The 27571-nt window shown below is 37.6% G+C and overlaps 1 protein-coding gene across 9 annotated transcripts in view; it reads right to left on the bottom strand.

The window, feature by feature from the left end:
• Nucleotides 1-27571, bottom strand: part of MAPK10 (mitogen-activated protein kinase 10) — a 589148-nt gene that overhangs the window by 153752 nt on the left and 407825 nt on the right. For 7 of the 9 annotated variants that reach the window (XM_020902101.2, XM_020902102.2, XM_020902105.2 and 4 more), the window contains one exon: nt 17679-17750. The exons of 1 other annotated variant lie outside the window; for it this stretch is intronic. In XM_020902101.2, coding sequence (XP_020757760.1) covers nt 17679-17750 — 72 coding nt within the window. Of the gene's footprint in view, nt 1-17651; nt 17751-27571 lie in introns of all 9 variants that reach the window. One more of the 9 variants, XM_070458190.1, reaches the window with a different exon arrangement.

The raw sequence follows: 27571 nt of genomic DNA, 5'->3' as shown, positions 1-27571 counted from the left end.
TAACCGGCTGGAACACACTGTCAGCAGTTTGCAAAACAAAGGGACTGAGAAACTCCTGAGAAGAGCAGGCCCACCCCCGCTGGAGGTAGGAGGCAGGGGGGAGGGGAAAAGGGCAAACTTAGCCCCTGAGAAGCCACCCCCTCCCACACTGCAAACAGGCACCCGGTTCCTATCTAAAGACTTCCTGAGACCCGACTGGCGGTGCGTGCTGGGGCCGCGGAGGGAAAAAGCGCGCCATACCGGGGAGATTACGCCCAAGCCTCTGGCTGCCTGGGCCGCTCGACGCGGAGGGAAAAGGTGCTGCACCCGGGGAGAGTACGCCCAAGCCCCTGGCTGCCTGAACCGCTCAGGCCGGGAAAGGCACAAAACGCAGGCGCAACCGAATCCGCGCTTTTGTGGAGTACCCGAAAACTGGAACCGCACTCAACGCAGGGCCCGCTCCATATAGAGCAGCCGGGAGCCTGAGCAGTGTAGACGGGGAAAGCACAGACACCCGTGAGCGGGGCAAACCCAGTGTGGCCGGAACACGGTGAGCGCTATCCACACAGAGCAGTATCTGTCTGCAGCGCCCCACCCTCCCCGTAGCAGGACTGAACTGAACTAGAGAACCTAAATAAGAGATCACCTCCGCCCGCCTGTGTCAGGGCAGAAATTAGACACCGAAGAGACGGCAAATAGAAGCCAAATAAACAAAGGGAACCGCTTCAGAAAGGACCGGTGCAACAGATTAAAATCCCTAAAGGTAACACCGACTACACCGGAAGGGGCCTATAGATATCGAGAAGTGTAAGCTGGAAAGAGGAGCTATCTGAAATTGAACTGAACCTACACTGACCGCAACAACTCCAGAGAAATTCCTAGATATATATGTATATATTTTTTTTAATTAAAAAAAAATTTTTTTTTCTTTCCTTTTTTTTATTTTTTATTTTTTCTCTTTTATTTTCTTTTAAAATTCCCTATTACTCCCCCATTACTCCTCAACTTTCATTTTCATATATTTTTATGATTTTTTAATTAGGAACAAAATTTTTTTTCTTTTTTTTTCTTCTTTCTCTCCTATTTCCTTTTAAAGTCCTCTAATACTCCTCTATTATTCCTTAATTTTCATTTTCATTTCACTATAACCTTGCCAAAAAAAAAAAGAGAGAGAAACCCTATTTTTAAACTGAACTTCATATACATTTCTAAATTTTTTGTGTGTTTTTGTTTCTAAATATTGTATTTCAAAGAGTCTAACCTCTACACTAGATTTTTAATCTTTGTTTTTCAGTATGTGATATAAATTTTGGACATTTAAGAATCCAATATTCAGTTCCCATTAGTCCCAGAAGAAGAAGACAAAAAGAAAGGCCATGAGAAGTTACTCGAGGAGATAATAGCTGAAAACTTCCCTAAAATGGGGAAGGAAATAGCCATCCAAGTCCAAGAAACCCAGAGAGTCCCAAACAGGATAAACTCAAGGCGAAACACTCCAAGACACATATTAATCAAATTAACAAAGATCAAACACAAAGAACAAATATTAAAAGCAGCAAGGGAGAAACAACAAATAACACACAAAGGGATTCCCATAAGGATCACAGCTGATCTATCAATAGAAGCCCTTCAGGCCAGAAGGGAATGGCAGGACATACTTAAAGTAATGAAATAGAATAACCTACAACCTAGAATACTCTACCCAGCAAGGATCTCCTTCAGATATGAAGGAGAACTCAAAAGCTTTACAGACAAGAAAAGCTGAGAGAATTCAGCACCACCAAACCAGCTCTTCAACAAATACTAAAGGCTCTTCTCTAGACAGGAAACACAGAAAGGTGGTATAAACGTGAACCCCAAACAACAAAATAAATGGCAACGGGACCATACCTATCAATAATTACCTTAAATGTAAATGGGTTGAATGCCCCAACCAAAAGACAAAGGCTGGCTGAATAGATACAAAAGCAAGACCCCTATATATGCTGTCTACAAGAGACCCACCTCAAAGCAAAGGGACACATACAGACTAAAAGTGAAGGGCTGGAAAAAAATATTCCACGCAAACAGAGACCAAAAGAAAGCAGGAGTTGCAATACTCATATCAGATAAAATAGACTTTCAAATAAAGGCTGTGAAAAGACACAAAGATGGACACTACATAATGATCAAAGGATCAATCCAAGAAGAAGATATAACAATTATAAATATATATGCACCCAACATAGGAGCACCGCAATATGTAAGGCAAACACTAATGAGTATGAAAGAGGAAATTAATAGTAACACATTAATAGTGGGAGACTTTAATACCCCACTCACAACTATGGATAGATCAACTAAACAGAAAATGAACAAGGAAACACAAACTTTAACGGACACAATGGACCAGCTAGACCTAATTGACATCTATAGGACGTTTCACCCCAAAACAATCAACTTCACCTTTTTCTCAAGTGCACACGGAACCTTCTCCAGAATAGATCACATCCTGGGCCATAAATCTAGTCTTGGTAAATTCAAAAAAATTGAAATTGAAATCATTCAAGTAATCTTTTCTGACCACAGTGCAGTAAGATTAGATCTCAATTACAGGAAAAAAATTATTAAAACTTCAAACATATGGAGGCTAAACAACACGCTTCTGAATAACCAACAAATCATAGAAGAAATCAAAAAAGAAATCAAAATATGCATAGAAATGAACGAAAATGAAAACACAACAACCCAAAACCTATGGGACACTGTAAAAGCAGTGCTAAGGGGAAGATTCATAGCATTACAGGCCTACCTCAAGAAACAAGAAAAAAGTCAAATAAATAACCTAACTCTACACCTAAAGCAACTAGAGAAGGAAGAAATGAACCCCAGGGTTAGTAGAAGGAAAGAAATCTTAAAAATTAGGGCAGAAATAAATGCAAAAGAAACTAAAGAGACCATAGCAAAAATCAACAAAGCTAAAAGCTGGTTTTTTGAGAAAATAAACAAAATTGACAAACCATTAGCAAGACTCATTAAGAAACAAAGGGAGAAGAACCAAATTAACAAAATTAGAAACGAAAATGGAGAGATCACAACAGACAACACTGAAATACAAAAGATCATAAGAGACTACTACCAGCAGCTCTATGCCAATAAAATGGACAACTTGGAAGAAAAAGACAAGTTCTTAGAGAAGTATAACTTTCCAAAACTGAACCAGGAAGAAATAGAAGATCTTAACAAACCCATCACAAGCAAGGAAATTGAAACTGTAATCAGAAATCTTCCAGCAAACAAAAGCCCAGGACCAGATGGCTTCACAGCTAAATTCTACCAAAAATTTAGAGAAGAGCTAACACCTATCTTACTCAAACGCTTCCAGAAAATTGCAGAAGAAGGTAAACTTCCAAACTCATTCTATGAGACCACCATCACCCTAATTCCAAAACCAAAGATGCCACAAAAAAAAGAAAACTACAGGCCAATATCACTGATGAACATAGATGCAAAAATCCTTAACAAAATTCTAGCAAACAGAATCCAACAACATATTAAAAAAAATCATACACCATGACCAAGTGGGCTTTATCCCAGGAATGCAAGGATTCTTTAATATCCACAAATCAATCAATGTAATACACCACATTAACAAATTGAAAGATAAAAACCATATGATTATCTCAATAGATGCAGAAAAAGCCTTTGACAAAATTCAACATCCATTTATGATTAAAACTCTCCAGAAAGCAGGAATAGAAGGAACATACCTCAACATAATAAAAGCTATATATGACAAACCCACAGCAAGCATCACCCTCAATGGTGAAAAATTGAAAGCATTTCCCCTGAAATCAGGAACAAGACAAGGGTGCCCACTCTCACCACTACTATTCAACATAGTTTTGGAAGTGTTGGCCACAGCAATCAAGGCAGAAAAAGAAGTAAAAGGAATCCAGATAGGAAAAGAAGAAGTGAAACTCTCTCTGTTTGCAGATGACATGATCCTCTACATAGAAAACCCTAAAGACTCTACCAAAAAATTACTAGAGCTAATCAATGAATACAGTAAAATTGCAGGATATAAAATTAACACACAGAAATCTCTTGCATTCCTATACACTAACAATGAGAAAACAGAAAGAGAAATTAAGGAAACAATACCATTCACCATTGCAACAAAAAGAATAAAATACTTAGGAGTATATCTACCTAAAGAAACAAAAGACCTATACATAGAAAACTATAAAACACTGATGAAAGAAATCAAAGAGGACACAAACAGATGGAGAAATATACCATGTTCATGGATTGGAAGAATCAATATTGTCAAAATGTCTATACTACCCAAAGCAATCTATAGATTCAATGCAATCCCTATCAAACTACCAACAGTATTTTTCACAGAACTAGAACAAATAATTTCACAATTTGTAGGGAAATACAAAAAACCTCGAATAGCCAAAGTAACCTTGAGAAAGAAGAATGGAACTGGAGGAATCAACCTGCCTGACTTCAGACTATACTACAAAGCCACAGTCATCAAGACAGTATGGTACTGGCACAAAGACAGAAATATAGATCAATGGAACAGAATAGAAAGCCCAGAGATAAATCCACGAACCTATGGTCACCTTATCTTCGACAAAGGAGGCAAGGATATACAATGGAAAAAAGATAACCTCTTTAACAAGTGGTGCTGGGAAAACTGGTCAACCACCTGTAAAAGAATGAAACTAGAACACTTTCTAACACCATACACAAAAATAAACTCAAAATAGATTAAAGATCTAAATGTAAGACCAGAAACTATAAAACTCCTAGAGGAGAACATAGGCAAAGCATTCTCCGACATAAATCACAGCAGGATCCTCTATGACCCACATCCCAGAATTTTAGAAACAAAAGCAAAAATAAACAAATGGGACCTAATGAAACTTAAAAGCTTTTGCACAACAAAGGAAACTATAAGCAAGGTGAAAAGACAGCCCTCAGATTGGGAGAAAATAATAGCAAACGAAGCAACAAAGGATTAATCTCAAAAATATACAAGCAACTCCTCCAGCTCAACTCCAGAAAAATAAATGACCCAATCAAAAAATGGGCCAAAGAACTAAACAGACATTTCTCCAAGGAAGACATACAGATGGCCAACAAACACATGAAAAGATGCTCAACATCACTCATTATCAGAGAAATGCAAATCAAAACCACAATGAGGTACCATTACACGCCAGTCAGGATGGCTGCTATCCAAAAGTCTACAAGCAATAAATGCTGGAGAGGGTGTGAAGAAAAGGGAACCCTCTTACACTGTTGGTGGGAATGCAAATTAGTACAGCCACTATGGAAAACAGTGTGGAGATTTCTTAAAAAGCTGGAAATAGAACTGCCATATGACCCAGCAATTCCACTTCTGGGCATACACACCAAAGAAACCAGATCTGAAAGAGACACGTGCACCCCAATGTTCATCGCAGCACTGTTTATAATAGGCAGGACATGGAAGCAACCTAGATGCCCATCAGCAGACGAATGGATGAGGAAGCTGTGGTACATATACACCATGGAATATTACTCAGCCATTAAAAAGAATTCATTTGAATCAGTTCTAATGAGATGGATGAAACTGGAGCCCATTATACAGAGCGAAGTAAGCCAGAAAGATAAAGACCATTACAGTATACTAACACATATATATGGAATTTAGAAAGATGGTAACGACAACCCTATATGCAAAACAGAAAAAGAGACTCAGATGTATAGAACAGACTTGTGGACTCTGTGGGAGAAGGCGAGGGTGGGATGTTTCAAGAGAACAGCATTGAAACATGTATATTATCTAGGGTGAAACAGATCACCAGCCCAGGTTGGGTGCATGAGACAAGTGCTCCGGCCTGGTGCAATGGGAAGACCCAGAGGGATCAGGTGGAGAGGGAGGTGGGAGGGGGGACCAGGATGGGGAATACATGTAAATCCATGGCTAATTCATTTCAATGTATGACAAAAACCAGTGCAATGCTGTAAAGTAATTAGCCTCCAACTAATAAAAATAAATGGAAAAATAAATAAATAAATAAAAGCCACACACACACACACACACACAAAAGAAGAATTTGGAAAACAGTGTTGATGAGATTAAAAATGAAAAAAAAAATTAAAAAATTAAAAAAATAAAAAACAGAGACATTACTTTGCCAACAAAGGTCCATCTAGTCAAAGCTATGGTTTTTTGAGTAGTCATGTATGGATGTGAGAGTTGGACCATAAAGAAAGCGTAGCGTGAAAGAATTGATGTTTTTGAAGTGTGGTGTTGGAGAGGACTCTTGAGAGTTCTTTGGACTGCAAGGAGAACAAGCCAGTCAATCCAAAAGGAAATCAGTCCTGAATATTCATTGGAAGGACTGATGCTGAAGGTTAAAATCCAATACTTTGGCCACCTGATATGAAGAACTGACTCCTTGGAAAAGACTGATGCTGGAAAAGATTGAAGGCAGGAGGAGAAGGGGATAACAGAAGATGAGATGGTTGGATGGCATCACTCACTTGATGGACATGAGTTTGAGCAAGTTTTGTGAGTTGGTGATGGACAGGAAAGCCTGGTGTGCTTCAGTCCATGAAGCAAAGACTTAGACATGACTGAGTGACTGAACTGAGTTGATGGATTCTTTGGCAGTTTCCTAATTTGTCTCAGCCTTCGTAGAATTGAAGGAACTTAAGACCTTGCTCTGGATTAGGTTTTGGCTTCAGGGAATGTTGTGACTGGCTAAATCTTCTATCCAGGCCTGTAAAACTTCTTCCATACCACAAATAAGGATGTTTCATTTTCTGATCATTCATGAGTTCACTGGAGTAGTAATTTTAATTTCCTTCAAGAACTTTTCCTTTTCATTCACAACTTGACTAACGTTTTGGCAAAAGAGGCCTAAATTTTGGCTGATCTCAGCTTATAATAGGCTTCCCTCATAGTTCAGTTGGTAAAGAATCTGCCTGCAATGCAGAAGACCCTGGTTCGATTCCTGGGTCAGGAAGATCCCTGGAGAAGGGATAGGCTACCCACTCCAGTATTCTTGGCCTTCCCTTGTGGCTCAGCTGGTAAAGAATCTGCCTGAAATGAGGGAGACCTGGGTTCTGTCCTTGGGTTGGGAAGATCCCCTGGAGAAGAGAAAGGCTACCCACTCCAGTATTTTGACCTGGAGAATTCCATGGACTATACAGTCCATGGGGTCGTGAAGAGTTGGACACGACCGAGCGACTTCCACTGTCACTTTCAGCTTATAATGACTTCCTCACCAAGCTTTATCATTTCTAGCTTTTAATTAAAAAGTGTCTCAAGACACTGCTATAAAATCAGTGTACAGCCAACAGGTGTCAGAATGGCCAGGTAACAACATATTATTCTGTCATTTGTGGTGGAGACAGTTCAGTTCTCTGTGGATACTCGTGTGTTCTGCTACATTTCCCAGCCTCCCTTGCAGGTCTGTTGGGGCATCTCTGGCCAAGGGATTACAGACAGAAGTGGCAGGTGCCACCTAATGCACGTCGTAGGTATCTTGACCTTTTTCAGAATGAGTTAGAGATGTATTGAGTATATAACTAGATAAATATTTACCTTTAGAGAAGATAAACAACAGAAGAGTTGAATGACACATTGCTGATTAGTAGTGGTTTTAGAACTCAGAACAAAAGTGGACATTACTCTTCTTCATCTACTGAAAAATTTCACCTTTGCTAAAATGTTAGCCTTTGAACTCCAACCTCAGAAAATAGCTTTGCAGAAGACCAAAATTATCACTTAATATATTTTTTAAAGTCTTACACCAGAAGGGTAATGAAATTAAAAATGTATTTAAGGAATTGGGCTTCCATGGTGGCTCAGATGGTAAAGAATCTACCTGCAATGCAAGAGCCCCAGGTTCAATCCCTGGGTTGGGAAGATCCCCTGGAGAAGGGAATAGTGAAGTGAAGTCTCTCAGTCGTGTCCGACTCTTTGCGACCCCATGGACTGTAGCCTACCAGGCTTCTCCGTCCATGGGATTTTCCAGGCAAGAATACTGGAGTGGGTTACCATTTCCTTCTCCAGGAGATTTTCCCAACCCAGGGATTGAACCCAGGTCTCCCTCATTGTAGGCAAAAGCTTTACCGTCTGAGCCACCGGGGAAGTCTCTGCCCACTAATTAGTCAATATCTTAGGAACACTTATATAGATTAAAGTGGAATTCACAAGTTGGTGCTTTTCTGACAGAGCATTATTAACCATACACTGAAAACCACAGATAATTCTGGGATCTTTTACAGCACAATTATTTTGACAGATATAAGCAATAACTTCATTTAATTTGATCACTATCTCAACCATAATTGCTCTTATAATATTGAGCTACATATACATTCAGGTTAAAATCATTCAACAAGAAGTCAAGCCTGAACTTTTACGTGCTTCAAGCAAACCAAACACATACTCACATAAACCAATAGAGAAGTTTATCATTACAGAGCCAAATCTTAGGTAGGATCTATACATTTTTGTTAGATAATATTTAGTAACATAACTGAATCTACTTACTAACTGGAAATAATTATTTAATAAATCTCTAGAAAAAGCCTGCCCAAGGTATAAGACATAAATGTAACACAAAGTCACTCTTTTGAAATCTGTTTAAAAGTTAAGTTTTCATTTATTTAGAACAGCCACCATCTGTGGCTAGGAAAATTATTATTACTATATATACACACATAGTGTATTTGTTATCCAGACATTAGAGTAGCAAAATAAAATTTAGTTACCTAGTCATCTAGTAATATTTTATATCTATTAAGAAAAGCATTGCTTTAACTAGAAAATTCAGCATGCTCAGTCTTGGCCATTATATCTAACAAGGAGCTATACCAAAAAACACGAAATTCTGAAGACACTGAAGAACAATTTTGACATTAAGAACTCTATAGAAAGACGTCTTTACCCAGTAATATTTTAGACCTTATACATCACCACTATCGTTTGGAATTTATATAAAAGTCTCCCCTACTGGTGACCAATAGAATCTTAGGCTTCTTTGCATTTAATTATAGTATTTTGGTTCTGAGTCCTATTTAGTTGCTATTTAGTTCAGTTAAAATTCTGTATAACCAATAGAAGATGTCAAAATTCCATGATGAGACTGGATAAAGACATTCTAGTAAAATGGTTCAGGTTTCCAACCCCAGAATAAAACATAATTGAATTCTGTCTTGGTAGTTAATGGCATTGTAAAGATTAAATAAGATAAAGTCTTAATGAAGTCCTCACAGATAGAAAGCACCTGTTAAGTATTGAGGTGTTTCCTTTTTTGACTTGTTATTATTTAGTCCATGGTTATCACTGAGGTTTTAACTCAAAGTGGAAGAAGTTTTCTTTATGTTTTAAGCCAAGCTACTCTCTACTGTGCTTTAGACTAGATGGTGTGTTATTTGAGGAGAGTAACCATACCCGCCCTGTACCCCTAATTTCTACAAGTTACAGGCACATATTAGAGGTACTCAGTAAAGAAGTGTGTTAGTCGCTTAGTTGTGTCCAACCCTTTACAACCCCATGGACTGTGGCCCTCCAGGTTCCTCTGTCCATGGAATTCTCCAGGTTCCTCTGTCCATGGAATTCTCCAGGCAAGAAATACTAGAGTGGGTAGCTATTCCCTTCTCCAGAAGATCTTCCTGACCCAGTGATCAAACACGGGTCTCCTGCATTGCAGGCAGATTCTTTACCATCTGAGCCACCAGGGAACCCCACTCAGTAAAGATGTGTTGAATAAATGAATGATGGAGCCAATAATCAATAATCATTCCATGTGTAGATGCCTCCACGCAAAGAAGGCCCAAAGAGTTTCTGCGTCACAGCAAAAAAAGCAGATCACTGAGCTCAGTCTCTTTATTTCTAGTGTTACATAAACCCATAATTGTTGACTCACTAACATGAACCTCCTGTCTCTTAAGGCTTTCTGAAAATTAAGAAATCATTTTAAATGATTTGTAACCAACTCGAGCATCAATAACAGGATAGGACAATAAATTCTTAGATAAATGTTCGATTAACACTTGTGATTAACAAATTAACCAAAATATAAATTAAATATATCCCAGACCCATCACTTCAGGGCAAATAGATGGGGAAACAATGGAAACAGTGGCTGACTTTATTTTTCTGGGCTCCAAAATCACTCCAGATGGTGACTGCAGCCATGAAATTAAAAGACGCTTACTCCTTGGAAGGAAAGTTATGACCAACCTAGACAGCATATTAAAAAGCAGAGACATTACTTTGTCAACAAAGGTCTGTCTAGTCAAGGCTATGGTTTTTCCAGTGGTCATGTATGGATGTGAGAGTTGGACTATAAAGAAAGCTGAGTGCTGAAGAATTGATGCTTTTGAACTGTGGTGTTGGAGAAGACTCTTGAGAGTCCTTTGGACTGCAAGGAGATCCAACCAGTCCATCCTAACGGAGATCAGTCCTGGGTGTTCATTGGAAGGACTGATGTTGAAGCTGAAACCAATACTTTGGGCACCGGATGCAAAGAGCTGGCTCATTTGAAAAGACCCTGATGCTGGGAGGGATTGGGGGCAGGAGGAGAAGAGGACGACAGAGGATGAGATGGCTGGATGGCATCAACGACTCAATGACCTGGGTTTGGGTGGACTCTGGGAGTTGGTGATGGACAGGGAGGCCTGGCGTGCCTCGGTTCATGGGGTTGCAAAGAGTCAGACACAATGGAGCGACTGAACTCAACTGAATTGATACCCACTTATTAAGGATGTTAAGATGTTGAGAAATTGACTTGATTTTCAAAGGTGAGCAAATTTCTACTAGTACTTTTCTGAGTTTTTATTTACCCTCTTTTATTCAAAAAGCACTTATTGAGTGTTTCCTGAATTAAGGTAGAATTCTGAGCTTGGAAGACAAGGATGAGGATGCCCTGGCCCTACCCCAGAGGCCATCACCATTGAGCTGGGAAAGCATAAACCTGTACAACCAATGGTAACACAAACTGGGATGTGGTAAATGCTGTAGACACCAGTGGGTGTGCATGTGGTTTCCAACATACATTATCTCTCTGTGCATATATTTCTTGGTTAAAACCATGACTCATCTATTCAGTACAGCACAATTCCAAAAACAGCAATTTTCACAGATTTTTTTCTGAATTCATAGAGTGAAACTTAACAGTTCTTCACTTTTCTATTCAATTGAGAAAAGAAGGCTAAGAAGGCTTACCTACATCTCTGGAGAATCAAGAGTCCTGGCACTTTCAATTCCCTGTTGGTCTATATTTTGTAAATGATTTATATAAGGGCAAACTTAAGATTGTTTTTTTATCCTCTATGACAAATTTCTCCCCATAATAAGAGCAAAAAACCTCCTGCCTGCAAAAGCTGCTTGATATTTTTAAAGAAAATTTTAAAAATGAAATGAATAGGAGTAGCTAAAAAATTCAATGAATCTCATGTTCTTCAAATAATTCAATGAAGAAATAAGGTTAATATTACTACAGTTAACTGACATATTTACTGTTGATAAGTAACTACCTGGGCAATTTTATTTTCTATATTTTCTGTGATTTCTTCCTTATAACAATGAAAAACCTGGAAATATGATATAACTTTTTAAAGCCAGAGATTAAGATTCAAGAGACCTAGATTCTGGATATTGTTGTTGTTTAGTCACTAAGCTGCATCCGACTTTTCGTGACCCCATGAACTGTAGCCTGCCAGGCTCCTCTATCTGTGAGATTTCCCGGGCAAGAATACTGGAGTGTGTTGTCATTTCCTTCTCCAGGGACTCTTCCCCACTTAGGGATGGAGTTCATGTCTCCTGCATTGGCAGGCAGATTCTTTTACCACTGAGCCACCAGGGAAGCCCTCCATTTTGGATATACTCAATCCCTAATTGTTGACAAGTTACTTAAAGGTCTTTGCATACCATCTGTGAGGCAAGAAGTTGGGAACAACCTAACCCTACTGTCGATGGTATTAAATGCCACTGCATACCAGGGATCCAAGAGATGTCTCATGAAATGAGAAGCTTTCAATGCACATAGTTTGAAAGAAAACTCAAGCAAATAAATAAATAGAACTCAAATAAATAAATTCTGTATTCATTTAGAGAAAACAAATACACCATTTTCTTTAAATTGCTAGAATAGTAAATGAGGCACAGGGCTACAAGAAAGAAAAAAAAAATCATCAAATTAAAATTCTACATGGAAAGTAAATTAAGCCCTCTGAGTCACAACTAGAAATATCCTGCTTGCTATGATATTTTTAGGGTTTGTTTTAAGTTATAGAATATACATGTATATTTTCTAGGTATTAAAAGCTCATAGTAAGCAAAAAAGAAAAAAGTCAGAGCCATTAAGAAAGTTCATGCTTCATTTCTTCTCTTTATTCCTTTGCTTTAAACTCTTTAAGAACTCTTCCTAGAAACAGACATTCTGAATCTGTACCAAAATTTGGGGAGATGATTTAAAAATAACTTCAACCTACATAGAAACTTTTTGGAGTAAAAATAACAGCTGAAGTTTTAAGATTTTTTTTGATACTTTCTTAAATTCAGACTAGTCTCAAAATATGTAAAAAGTAAACTTTTGTTTGTTTGCTTTTGGTTTGGTTCTTAAGGGCTAATGCCCATGGTAAATGACTAGGATCATGGACACTAAGGAAATGGCTTACAATCATAAAGGTTGCAAATGGTCCAGATATTCTAACCAGAAATTCAGGCCTGCTCGTTTTGCACCAGGACACTATCACAGCTGCAACTGACTGCATTAACCAAATACGTATCATTCACTCATTCATTCATTCATTATGCAAATATTTGGTGAGCGCCCACCAAATGCCAGATACTCTTGTTAGTACTACAACACAGCTGTGTGCAGAAGAGAAAAAATCCCAACCATGTGCTGCTAGTAATTCAACAACTGGCTGGGGGTGGGGGAGGGAAGAGGACTTATCTGCACCAATTGTTTATGTACATAATGTACATATTCCTGCCCTGACAGAGTTCAACCTACCAACCCAACATCACTGAACTTCAAGCGGGGAAGAGGTGTGCACACTCAACGCTTGTGAGCCTTGCCAGCCTGTGGGAGCTCACAGCACATCACTGAAAAACTTCCATGCCCAAGTGAAAAATGTATTCCAGCAGAGAGAAACAACATGCTAGTCACATATATCAAAAGCTGTCATGGAGGGGACAAAAGAGAAAGACAGAAGAGTTGGGTAGGAAGTGTGAGATAGGCAGTGTGGAGTAGGAAGGGGCAATTTTATAGATAAGCAGGAAAGACTCCTTTAAAAATGAATATTTGAGCCAAGTTCTGAAGGTAGTGCATGAGTGAGCCAAGCGGGTAATAAAGGAAGCGCGTTTTAAGGAAGCGTGTCTAAGTGGCAATGCCCAAGGCAAAGGCTTAGGTATTTATTTAAGAATTTTTACCATTAGTGAGGTGGGAAGACATCTCACTGACAGAATGGTTTTTCTGTTTTGTTTGTTTTGTTCCAAGGAGTGACGTGATCTCACTTATATTTTTCAAATATCTCTCTTGCCGATGTTTTGAGAGTAAACCCCTTGGGGGTGAACGAGGTGGAAGCTCCTGCAATAACCCAGGCTTGGATAAGAATCAGTTCAGTTCAGCTGAGTCACTCAGTCATGTCCAACTTTTTGCAAACCCATGAACCACAGCACACCAGGTCTCCCTGTCCATCAGCAACTCCCGTAGTTTACCCAAACTCATGTCCATTGAGTCGATGATGCCACCCAACCATCTCATCCTCTGTTGTCCCCTTCTCTTACTGCCTTCAATCTTTCCCAGTATCAGGGTCTTTTCAAATGAGTCAGTTCTCCACATCAGGTGGCCAAAGTACTGGAGTTTCAGCTTCAACATCAGTCCTTCCAATGAACACCCAGGACTGATCTCCTTTAGGATGAACTGGTTGGATCTCCTTGCTATCCAAGGGATTCTCAAGAGTCTTGTCCAACACCACAGTGCAAAAGCATCAATTCTTCATCACTCAGGTTTCTTTCTAGTCCAGTTTCACATGCATACCACACCATACTAGAAAAACCATAGCCTTGACTAGATGGAACTTTGTTGGCAAAGTAATGTCTCTGCTTTTTAATATGCTGTCTAGGTTGGTCATAACTTTCCTTCCAAGGAGTAAGTGTCTCTTAATTTCATGGCTGCAATCACCATCTGCAGTGATTTTGGAGCCCCAAAAAATAAAGTCAGCCACTGTTTCTTCTGTTTCCCCATCTATTTGCCATGAAGTGATGGGACTGGATGCCATGATCTTAGTTTTCTGAATGTTGAACTTGAAATCAGCTTTTCCACTCTCCTCTTTCACTTTCATCAAGAGTCTCTTTAGTTCTTCACTTTCTGCCATAAGGGTGGTGTCATCTGTATATCTGAGGGTAATTATATTTCTCCCGGCAATCTTGATTCCAGCTTGTGCTTCTTCCAGACCAGCGTTTCTCATGATGTACTCTGCATATAAGTTAAATAAGCAGGGTGACAGTATACAGCCTTGACGTACTCCTTTTCCTATTTGGAACCAGTCTGTTGTTCCATGTCCAGTTCTAACTGTTTCTTCCTGACCTGCATACAGGTTTCTCAAGAGGCAGGTCAGGGGGCCTGGTGTTCCCATCACTTGAAGAATTTTCCACACTTTGCTGTGATCCACACAGTCAAAGGCTTTGGCATAGTCAATAAAGCAGAAATAGATGTTTTTCTGGAACTCTCTTGCTTTTTCGATGATCCAGCGGATGCTGGCAATTTGATCTCTGCTTCCTCTGCCTTTTCTAAAACCAGCTTGAACATCTGAATGTTCATGGTTCACATATTGCTGAAGCCTGGCTTGGAGAATTTTGAGCATTACTTTACTAGCATGTGAGATGACTGCAATTGTGCGGTAGTTTGAGCATTCTTTGGGATTCCCTTTCTTTGGGATTGGAATGAAAACTGACCTTTTCCAGTCCTGTGGCCACTGCTGAGTTTTCCACATTTGCTGGCATATTGAGTGCAGCACTTTCACAGCATCATCTTTGAGGATTTGAAATAGCTCAACTGGAATTCCATCACCTCCACTAGCTTTGTTCATTGTGATGCTTCCTAAGGCCCACTTGACTTTGCATTCCAGGATGTCTGGCTCTAGGTGAGCGATCACACCATTGTGATTATCTGGGTCATGAAGATCTTTTTGTATAGTTCTTCTGTGTATTCTTGCAACCTCTTCTTAATATCTTCTGTTTCTGTTAGGTCCATACCATTTCTGTCCTTTATTGAGCCTATCATTGCATGAAATGTATCTCTAATTTTCTTGAAGAGCTCTCTAGTCTTACCATCAGAATGGATCAGAATGGTAATGGAGAAATTGGTGAGATTCTAGATATACTTTTAAAGGGGAGCCAGAATTTGCTGACAGATTGGATGCAAAGTGTCGTCCAAAAGATGATTCTGAAGATTTTGTTATAAGCAACTGGAAAGAGGGTTTTAGCATTTACTGAATTAGAGCAGAGCAATTTTGAAGGGAAGGTCAAAGATTTGGTTTGGTATATGTATCATTTGCTACATCTATTAGACATCTAAGCTGAGATGTAGAACAAGCAATTGGGTATGTGAGCTGGGTTTCAGGGAAAGGTTTTGCTAGAGGTGTAATTGGGGAGTATTCACGGTATCGATAATATTTAAAACACTAGGACTCAAATGAGAGCCCCATAAGAGAGAACATGAACTTAGTGACTTAGTTAGCTACTTAACAAAAACATATTCTCAGTGCTCTGCAAGTATCAACTCACTTGATTCTCATAAACCTACTACCTTTTCCCTTTTTACTAATTAACCAAGGCACAGTAAGGCTAACTAACTTGCCCAAGCTCACAAGTAAATGGCTAAGTAAGTGGCAGATTCAGAATTTCTAACCCAGGCTGTTCAGATCGAGTTCTTTTTTTTTAATTTTAATTAAAGGAGGATAAGTACTTTACAAGATTGTGGTGGTTTTTGCCATACATCGACATGAATCAGTCATGGGTACACATGTGTCCAACCATCCTGAACCCCTCTCCCACCTCCCTCCAAACCCCATCCCCCTGGGTTGTCCTAGACCACCAGCTGAGTGCTCAGCTTCATGCATGGAACTTGCGTTGGTCATGTTTTACATATGATAATATACATGTTTCAATGCTATTCTCTCAAATCATCCCACCCTCATCTCCCACAGAGTCCAAAAGTCTGTTCTTTACATCTGTGTCTCTTTTGCTGCCTCGCATATAGGATCGTCATTACTGTCTCTCTAAATTCCATAGATAGATAGATAGATAGATAGATAGATAGATAGATAGATAGATACACTGTATTGTTTTTTCTCTTTCTGACCTATTTCACTGCAGATCCAGAGTTCTTATTAGAGAAATTATCTGAAAGCCTGGAAATTTTTGGCACCACAACAATTTAGAGGCCAGGGAAATAAAATAGATCAGAAAATCCTATTCATAGAACATAATACATTTTATTTTTCCATAGAAATTCTAACTACTCTCAGTGTAGAGAGTAGATTTACCAATGTTTTGTTTCCTTTGTACTTTCCTATATCTTCTATAATAAGCATGTTACTTCTAGAATTAGAAAATACTATATTAAAATAATATTATTTTGAGTTGTTTTTTAAACCTCATTTCAAGGGACATATGTCATTCTGTGTATACAACCCATCTCAATGAGAAAATACAGCAAAAATCATTACAGAAAAAATGGAAGTGCTCTCTGCTTGGAGTATGATTAGAGATACTATAAAATTTACCAGCCACATAACAATTCCTAGGGTAAAACTGAGCTCTATTAATGATACAAAGACCACAGACTTAAGTCAGAATGACCTAAACAGACTGGGTACCAGTGCCTCAGGTAGACTTTTTCTTAAGGCTATCATTTGTATGAATACAAGAGTGCAGACCCTTCTATTGTCCATGTACACTACCTTCTCACTAGAGATACCTTTATTTGTCATCATTGCTGCTGGTCTTATTGTTTCCCAGCTGCTGGCTAGAACAGGGCACTGAAAAACAAGCTGAGGACAGTGTGTGTGCTCAGCTGTGTCTGACTCTTTGCGGCCCCGTGGACTGTAGCCCACCGGGGCTCCTCTTTCCATGGAATTCTCCAGGCAAGAATACTGGAATGGGTTGCCATTCCCTTCTCTAGGGGATCTTCCCAACTCAGGAACCAAAACCCTGTCTCTTGCTTCATCTGCATTGGCAGGTGGATTCTTTACCACTAGCGCCACCTGGGAAGCCCAAACTAAGCACTACCTACATGCTGTGATATTTGAGTACTGAAGAGACTGTACTTGGGGCTCATTAGTACTTGGATGAAAAATAATATCATCTATTTCAGCTATTTGGATTATTTAAACTGCACTTTAAGGATTTGAAAAAGACATTAATGATGTCAAATATAGTAATCACTTTCTACAGTGATTAAGTACAATATTTACAATCATTAAAAAGAATTATCTTTAAAAAAAAGGAATTATCTTCATTCCTATTCTAAGATAAATGAACTGGGGGGAAAAAATCTAGGCATCCAACTCTACTCCCTAGGCTACTTTTAATTCTACACTTTAGTGTGAAACGTGCAAGATGGAATGGCAAAATGGAAATACAAGGGAATATACTGTACCTTGTTTTACCTGTAAGGAACACACACCTGACAAAAGGCAATTTTCACATCCAAGGTTGGTTCACTGCAGTAGTACAATAAATGGAGGCTCATAAATACCTACAGAAAAAAAGGGGGGCATGAATTGCTAACTCACCTAATCATTCATTATTTAATAGCTATAAACTTTAGTATAATTTGAATTATACACAAGGTGTCATGCACAACATATATTTGGCATAATCCTTTTCAGACCAGTGCTAGGTACTTTTCACAAATTTCAAATATTAAATAAAATAGGGTAAAAAAAAGGTCTTATCATCTATAATGATGGATGTTATCACAATCATAAAGACTAGATATAAGAAATTGAATATACCTAATATGTTAAAGTTAATTACATCCTATCACAGAGCACTTTCATTTCTGGGCTTTTCTGGTGGCTCAGTTGGTAAAGAATCTGCCTGCAATGCAGGAGACCCAGGTTAGATCCTTGGGTCAGGAAGATTCCCCTGGAGAAATGAATGGCTACCTGCTGCAGTAGTCTTGCCTGGAGAATCCCATGGACAGAGGAGCCTGGCAGGCTATAGTCCATGGGGTCAAAGTTAAGTACATCTTATCACATAGCACTTTTCAATTCTAGGCATCTAATTCTTAAAAATATCAAATATATGCTCAAGAAGATATATATAAGAATATTTATTGTAGAATTAAGGGATATTAAATAAAATTTAGGGCTTTCCCAGTGGTTCAGCAGTAGAGAATCTGCCTGCAATGCAGAAGAGGCAGGAGACTCTGGTTCAGTACCTGGGTCCGGAAGATCCCCTGGAGAAGGAAAAGACAACCCACTCCAGTTTTTTTACCTAGATAATCCCATGGACAGAAGAACCTGGTAGGCTATAGTCCATGCAGTCGCAAAGAGTCAGACAGGACTAAAGCAACTGAGTACACACTCAAATAAAATTTAATTTATAATAAAATTACAGACAGGACTTGGAGTAATTGAATCAGAGCTTAGGGTATCAGTATAGATAAATGATGCTGATGCTGAATGGGGAAAAAGCAGCTTTCAAAAAAGTATCAATATCATTAGTAGTATAAAATTTTGAAGTATATAAAATAATATAAATAGCTTTGTTATCTAACCATATAACCAGAGAGTAAAGAAGATACTATATTAACACATGTTTAGTCATGGTTGTAAGAAAAGATTTCAAGTATATTATTTTCTGTATGTTGTAAATATTTTTAACTTTGTAAAGTTTCAAGGAGAGGATAATAATCTAATGGTGGAAATGCCAAATTAGGTACTAGGTTATTTGGAAATGATGAGGCAGCATCAGAAAAATCCAACTGAAATCTTATTCAGTTCAACTAAACATACTTTATTGAATATTTATTATGCAAAAGATACAATTCTGTGAGATTAAACAATTTTAAAACCACTATTGACAGAGACTTCTGTGTCAGGCAATATGAATGGCTAGATAGGCTGAAAACAGCTTTCAGTGCAAAATTGCTAAAAAGGTTAGATGAAAGAGACAAAATATCTTTTAAAATGCATAGCTGAGCTGCTCAAAAAAAAAAAAAATGGTAAGAAAAATTCTGAGAGACTGAAAACAAAGTGAAAGGATCCATGCAGAGAAGTAAATGAGCTGAACCTGTCACTTGTGCTCAGACCATCTGCTGATGTCTTAAGATCAAAACTTTAGCTTTTAAAGGGCAGCAGGCAAGAAGCCAAAGCTTGGAACTGATCTGTGATGGGTAGTCACACTGGAAACACCTGCATAACATTTACTACAAGAAGTTTCAAACAAAACTCTGGAACAAGCAAAATAATTCCAGAAGGTCAGAATTGCAAATATATATACACATATATATTTTTTACATTAGAATGTATGTAGATTTTTTAAATACAAAGAAAAATGGAAGGAGTAGAATATATAAGACATCTGAAGAACAAGGCAGATATTTTGGGGGGTTGGGGAGAAAATTGCTCTACCAGACAATAAGATTTAATATAAAGCTGTAGTATGTAAAGCTACAAGGTATTGATGCTGAGATAGTTGCTCATTCATGTCTGACTCTTTGTGGCCCCATGGACTGTAGCCCACCAGGCTCTTCTGTCCATGGAATTCTCCAGGCAATAATACAGGAGTGGTTAGCCATTCTCTTCTCTGGGGGATTTAGCTGACCCAGAGATGGAACCAGGGCCTCCTGCATTATAGGCAGCTTCTTTAGCATCTGAGCCACCAGGGAAAGAAAGTGAAAGTCTCAGTCTCGTCTCTTTGCAACCCCATGGACTGACTGTACAGTCCATGGAATTCTCCAGACCAGATCACTGGAGTGGGTAGTTGTTCCCTTCTCCAGCGGATCTTCCCAACCCAGGAATGGAGTGGCGGTTGCCTATATTGTGGGCTGATTCTTTGTTAGCTGAGCCAACCAGGGAAGCCCAAGAATAATGGAATGGGCAGCATAACCCTTCTCCAGGGGATCTTCCCAACCCAGGAATCGAACCAGGGTCTCCTGCATTGCAGGTGGATTCTTTACCAGCTGAGCTACCAGGGAAGTCTGATTAATAGATCAGAGAGCCCAGAAACAGATGCTCACATACAGGGAATCAAACAGATAATGTTATGTTAACGTAAACGTTTAAACCTGGTTATATTAACAATACCTGGGGAAAGATTAAACTGTGCATTAAACCATGCAGAGACAATTGGTCATGAATATTGGTGCAAGGGGAGAAAGGACATACACCCTTTGCTAAGAGACAGTTGCTTCTCCTATTTGTGCAAGTCTTATAGGCAGAGGTGCTGGCTGTCTTTATTCCGGACTATGTTCTCAAGGATAGTTATAGAAAAAACAGCCTTGGAAGGGAAAGATGCCACTCTCTGGAGTATAATGCAGGTTTTATTACTATTTATTATCCAATATAATATAGACAAGGTGCCCCTCTGGGTTAAAGGTCAAGCATGCTAACCTCCTACTACAAGAGATTTGGGTAACCCTCTTCTGTAACACAACTCACTGTATGCGCGGTAGTCATCTGACCTTCCTTGAGTCACCCTGTGGGAACTGGGTTTGAGAAACTGGCATGAATTCCGACACTGTAGCTCCTGCTATTAATGTGAGTAGTAAAGAACTTTCCACCTGACTCAGGAATTGCCCGAGTCTTCTTCTACCCCAGCATCTATAAAACTCTGGTAGGCTACCGTGTTAGCTTGCAGGTAGAGTAACATCTTAGACTGTTAAAAGTTCTTGACAATCTCTACCTCACATTGTATACAAAACACAATTCCAGATGGATAAAGTTGTTCAAGAAAGGCCAAACTTTAAATAACATGGAAGGAAATGTAGTTGAATGTCTGAAAAATACATCATAAATAATATGTTGGGAGGGAGGTTCCAGAGGGAGGGCATATATATATACCTGTGGCTGATTCAGGTTGATGTATAGCAGAAACCATCACACTACTGTACAGTAATTATCCTCCAATTGAAATAAAATTTTTAAAAAATATGTAAGTTGCTAACTTATAACAGAAACTGTTGACAAAACTGACTACTTAAAATGAATCATGTCTGTTTATGAAAAAATGTGACAGGGTAAAAAAGTAGGCCATAAATTCAGAAAAGATATTTGACAGACACATAACCAGAGGAAGATTTATCCAGAATCTATAAAGAGCTCCTAAAATATAAGAATAAAAAGGCAAAGAATGCACAAGAAGAATGGACAATAAAACATGGATTACATTTCATAGAAAAACAATTGTAAAAGCTTTCATAAATATATATGTAATTTTAAGCCACATTGAGATACTATTTTATACCTATCAAATTGATAAAAACTGAAAAGTATGATAATGTTTAGTTTTTACAAAGCAGTTGCTCAGATGGGGATGTTTATACACTGCTGATAGTTATACACAACTGGCAGTTGGAATAACCAAATTTAGGGGCAAAATAGCACAATGAAATAAACTTCTGCATACCCTACCACCCAGCAATTCTATTTCTACACATATTTCCAGAGACACTCCTGTGTTTTGCTACCAGGATACATATAAAAGGCAGTTCATTAGAATACTTTTGTAATGGTAAAATAAATAATAAAAACTAATACTAGGAAAAAACAAATAATCATAGCAAGACCAATGAATAAACAAACTATGGTACATTCATTGAGTACAAAGCAATGAAATGGTTGTTCAAAGAAATGAGCATCAAGGTAACACAATATCATAAACATGTTAAACAAATGAAAAGAAATCCTACAGTATGTAGTTTCTTTTTTCTTTGATTGGGCTTCTTTTGATCAGCAAAATGCTTTTAAATGTATCCATGTTGGCATAAATATCAGTAATTGTTCTATTTGTTGCTGAGTAAAATGTATCAGTTCATTTATCTATTCTGCTTTTATACTTTAGAGGTGTTTCTATTTTTTGGATATCAACAATGTTGCATGAACATTTATGTTCATGTATTTTTGCACAAATACGTTTTTATTTATTTGGGGAAAATATCTAAAGAAGGAATTGTTGGGTCATTGGATAAGGATATATTTAACTTATTAAAAACTGTTAGACATATTGTCTACCCACTGTAGCAATGCATAAAAATTCAGTTGCTTCACATCCTTGCCAATAATTGGTGTTATCAGTTTTCTAAATTTTAATCATTCTAGTGAGTGTTTAGTAATATTTCATTATAGTTTTATTTTTTACTTCCCTGATGACTAATAGTGTTAACAACTTTTTCATGTATTTATTGGCCATTTATTTATCTTATTTGGTGAAGCACCTTTTCATGTACTTTGTCCATTTGGTGGGACTGTAGATAGGGGAAGGGAGTTGTCTTTTTATAGAAATTTTAGAAATTCTCTGTTTCAGATAAAAGCTTACTATTACTTACATGTATTATGAATATTTTCTTTCAGTCTGTAGCTTACATATTCAGGTTATTAATGCCATTTTTCACTGAATAATAATTTTATGAAATTTACAATTTATTTTCCTTTAATTATTAGTGTTTTCTTGGTTTTGTCAGGGTTCTTTGCCCACCCCAAGTTCATTAGGATTTTCCTGCACATTTTCTTCATGAAGCTTGACATTGTTTATTATTTTTAGGTCTGTGATACCTCTCCAATAAATTTCAATTCATGCGATGATGTATATGTTGAGATTCACATTTATTTCCTTAATGATACCCAGTGGCTCAAACATTCTTGGTGAAAAGACTTTTCTTTCCATATTGAGTTGCCTTACTGCCTTGGTTCAATTGACTGTACCAGTGCAAGTCTATTTCAGCACTCCATTCCATTCCATTTATTGTTATCTATCTTTAACCCAACATTATCCTGTCTTGAAAACTGTAGATTTATTACTGTCTTAAAATTAGGTAAATACTTCAAATTTTTCTTTGTTTTTATTTGGGAGACTAGTTGAGGTCTCTGCATTTCCACGTTAATTTTAAAATCAGCCTAGTGTTTCAAAATATTAATAAATTAAAAAAGAAAAACTTCTAAAATTTTGTTTGGGATTGCATTAGAACAATCGACTACATTGGGAAGAACAGATATCTTAATGTTGAGTGTTCCATCCACCACAATCATAGTATATTTTTCCATTTACTTGAGTACTCTTTAATTTATCTTGATAATGTTTTGTAGTTTATAGTATATAAATATACCTTATATGTTTTTAAAGTTTACTCTTAAATATTTAAATTTTTGATGCAATTATAAATGACATTTTCATTTTCATTTCCTAAACACTCATTTCTAAAAATAAAGTCAATTTTTGTAAGTGGCCTTATATTTAGAGGCTTGCTAAATTCACTTTTATGTGTATGTTAGTCACTAGGTCGTGTCTGACTCTTTGGTACCCCACGGACTATAGCCCACCAGGCTCTTCAGTCCATGGAATTTTCTAGCAAGAATACTGGAGTGGGTTGCCATTCCCTTCTTCATGGGACTTTCTTGATCCAGGGATTGAACTCAAGTCTCCTGCATTGCAGGTGAATTCTTTCCTGGCTGAGCCACCTAAATCTAGTAAACATTTTGCTGATAGTTTAGGAGTTGCTTTATGCACAAAAATGTCTTCAGTGAAGACAGTTTTTGCTTTTTCCTTTCCAGTATGCCTTTTTTTTTTCCATCTAATTGTCCTGCCTCTGAAACAACATTGAATAGAAGTGATGACTTGCTGATAATCTTTGTCTTTTAACAGATCCACGTATCCATTTTCACTTAAAGTAATTATGAATGTTAAGTCCATCATCATACAATTAGCTTTGAATGTGTGCGTGCTAAGTTGTTTCAATCGGGTTCAGCTCTGAGACTCTATGGACCGTAGCCTGTCAGTCTCCACTGTCCATGAAATTCTCCAGGCAAGGATACTGGACTGGATAGTAATGCCTTCCTCCAGGTGAATCTTCCCGGGGATCAAAACCACATCTCTTATGTCTCCCACATTGGCAGGTGGGTTCTTTACCACTAGCGCCACCTGGGAAGCCATTAGTTTTGTATTTATTCTTTTACCCCAATATTCTGGAAGATCCTTTCTGTAAGAATTGAGTATTGTTTTGTTTCCCATTTTATTTTACGTAATAAGTTATCAGTTATACTTCTTTTTCTTTTTTCATCAGTGTTGTCCTAAGAGTTTGCAATCTTCATTTTTAATTTTTAGTAAATTAGATTCAAATATTATTCTACTCTACATGTGTAGTTTTAAAAACTTACAATAGTATGCTTCAATTTTCACCTCTAATCCTTTAAGGTATTATTATCATATATTTTATTTACACATATTTTATAAACCCTACAGCACATTCCTATTATTTTTCCTTTGCTTAAGTCATTCTATTTTAAAGAAATTAAGAATTTACAAAGAAAAGTATTTTATATTTAATCATGTATTCTATATGTGTAGTCCTTTCATACCTCTGTTTATTCTTAAACACTTATATTCTTATATTTTCATGTTATTATAAATGGCATTTTTATTTCATTTCCATTTTCCAAACGCTCATTTTTAGCATTTAAAATATGATTTTCCAAGACTTTCCTAGTGGTCCAGTGGTTAAGACTTCACTTTCCAATGCAGGGGGTGTGGGTTCGATCCTTGGTCAGGGAGATAAGATCCCACATGTCTTGGGGCCAAAAAACCAAAACATAAAACAGAAGTAATATTGTAACAAATTCAATAAAGACTTTAAAAACACTCTACATCCAAAAAAAAAAAAAGGTTGTTCCATCACTGTTTCACTACCTCATGTGTGCGTGCGTGTTCAGTCACTCGGTCATGTCCAACTCTTTGTGACCTTATGGACTGTAGCCTGACCGGCTCCTCTGTCCATGGGATTTTCCAGACACAAATACTGGAGCAAGTTGCCATTTCCTCCTCCAGGGGATCTTCCCGTAGAATGCATTAAATGGGAAAATGTTCTCCCAGCCACTCTTAGTCTTTTCCTTCTTCTCACAGCACTTTGTTCATACTTTTTATGATGAGTATCTTATAATACTGTAACTGTATATATGTTTGCTCCATACTATATTATGACCTTCGGGGAAAATGGTTATGTTCTATTCATGCTCACAACACCAGGACAGAGCACTGCTTTCAGTGTATAGTTAATGTCAAGTAAATGTTTATTGAATAAAAAAAGAATCAAAGGGAAAAAGCTTCTTTCCTTCTCTACCATAAATCTAAGTATTTTCACTATCTTCTCATATTGAGATCTGTGAATTTTCAGGAAATTTGATGCAAAGAGATTAGTAATTAGGAGTCTGCAGGAGTGAAAGTATGAAAGAGGTAACTCAGAAATGTTACCAAGCAGGAATGTTTTTGTTCTGTTCTGCTGAACTGGACATGTGGAAAATAATAACATCCAGCCCACCCACCTGAAATGAACAATGTATTTTAATTTTTAATGAATGAATAATCTTTCTATGAAAAGCAAGCATCTTGACCTTTCCTGGTTTCCATTATAAAGATTCCAAATGTATTAATAGCACCTATGACCAAGGCACTAAATCAAGGCAGAAGCTTCTTGTTCTACAAAGGGACATTAAAGGAAAAAGGACACTCAGTATGATAATTCTGGTGAATTACAGAAAGCTAGTCTGGTAATTATATTTCCTGATAGCATGGTAGAGAACATCTGGCACCATTACATAGAAACAGCATAAATGGCCAGGGCATTATCCTGACATTAGTCTGCAGTGGAATTAGTGAGAGCATCTTGGTATCTATGAATAGCTTGAAAAGGGAGGGAATGATGACTGGGGGAGTTTAGTGCTTTCAATCACTGGTCCTTCTTTTGGGAAAAGCCCCATATGTTCATTTCTTGCCATGTACTCTACTGAGCTCCTCCTCACTACATGCCTATAGAAGTTAATGGCCACTCTGAGCAGAACAGTAGGCCAAATTGTATGAATGAGATACACTTGAGAATTCATTAGGCTAAACTGGTGCACAGCAGTTGCTATAAAAGAATGTAACTATGATGTGTTTTAATAGCTTAGATCAATACTTAAATTCTTTTGTATGTGAGATATGCCAGCTAAACCACAGGAAGCTCGAGAATCTTCACAGATGAAAAAATCAAATTGTTCTGGGCAGCTCCAGGCTCCCATGGTTTGTCACTGAAATGCAATATCCACAGGGGAAAACCAAATGAACTATGGATTCCAAAAATAGCCTAAGGTCCAGCAGTTGCCAAGTGGAGTTGGTACACAACAAATTCATTGTCTGTAAATAATTTTTGTATTTCAAACATCTCACACTTATTATAAATGACTAATAGCCTGCAAGCATATATACACTATTAAAATACAAAGTCACTGTTAATTACACAAAACACTGCCTCTTCTATGCCCAAAACAATTCTTCCAACTATGTGCAGAAAAAAAGTAATTATATCTTAAAACTAGTAATTATCTTTCCAAGTGCTGATATAGAAAATGAAATGAAATTTAATTTTCTATTAACAACTGTTTATATGTTCACTTTAAAATATTATCAAGTCTTTACATCCATGGACTATCATTTAGAGCGGGGCTACGCAAGCTGTAGTCCATGGACCAAATTCAACTCACTACCTGCTTGTAAATAAAGTTTTATTGGAACACAGCCCATTGATTCATTTACATATATCTAAGGCCGCTTTCACACTATAGTGGCAGAGTTGAGTAATTGGTGGAGGTAATATATGGCCTGTAAAGTCTAAAATATTTACCATCTCACCATCTAGCACTCTTCCCACAAATATCTAGGAGAACATAATTAGCATCAGAAAATACACTATCTCCTTTCAAGGAATCAGTGTTTGTCTACCTCTAAAAGCTACGTATCTCTTAAGATACTATTTATATAACAAGATGATTCTTTCCACAGAAGTCCTCTGATAAGCTTACTTAGCAGAAATAAAGCAATAGAGACCGAAATGTAAGAGATGGGTTGTTGTATTTTGTTGTTATTTAGTCATAAGTCATGCCTGACTGTTTTGCAAACAGAGATGGGGAAAGAGGCAAATGAAGAAGAAAGGGAGTGGACTGTTAAGAGATAGAACATATCAAATAAAAGATGTAGAAATGGTGAAATTCACTAACTCAAGAATTATAACACGTACAAACATTTTTAAGCTTTCTGAATTTTGGACGTAGAGCATTGCTTCCAGTCCTGGAAACCTGGTAAAGTTAGCTAACTGAAACTCTTATATCATAAAACTCTACATGTGCTGGGTAAAATATAACAAAAAATTAACAGACAGCTGAATTTATAGTAAAAAAGGAAACCTGCCAGTGATGTTGAAGTTAATAAGCTTATAAAATCTGAGTGTGCACATCTCTTCCCACCTCCATGCTCAATGACGCTACTTCAGTTGTTTAAAATTGGCTATGCTGGGGATATGCTACAAACCCAAGCACTTTTCTCAGA

This window comes from Odocoileus virginianus, chromosome 29 (assembly GCF_023699985.2).
Source record: "Odocoileus virginianus isolate 20LAN1187 ecotype Illinois chromosome 29, Ovbor_1.2, whole genome shotgun sequence".
Lineage (NCBI taxonomy): Eukaryota > Metazoa > Chordata > Mammalia > Artiodactyla > Cervidae > Odocoileus > Odocoileus virginianus.
The sequence above is the reverse complement of the archived record's forward strand: the minus strand, read 5'-3'. Positions and strand labels throughout refer to the sequence as shown.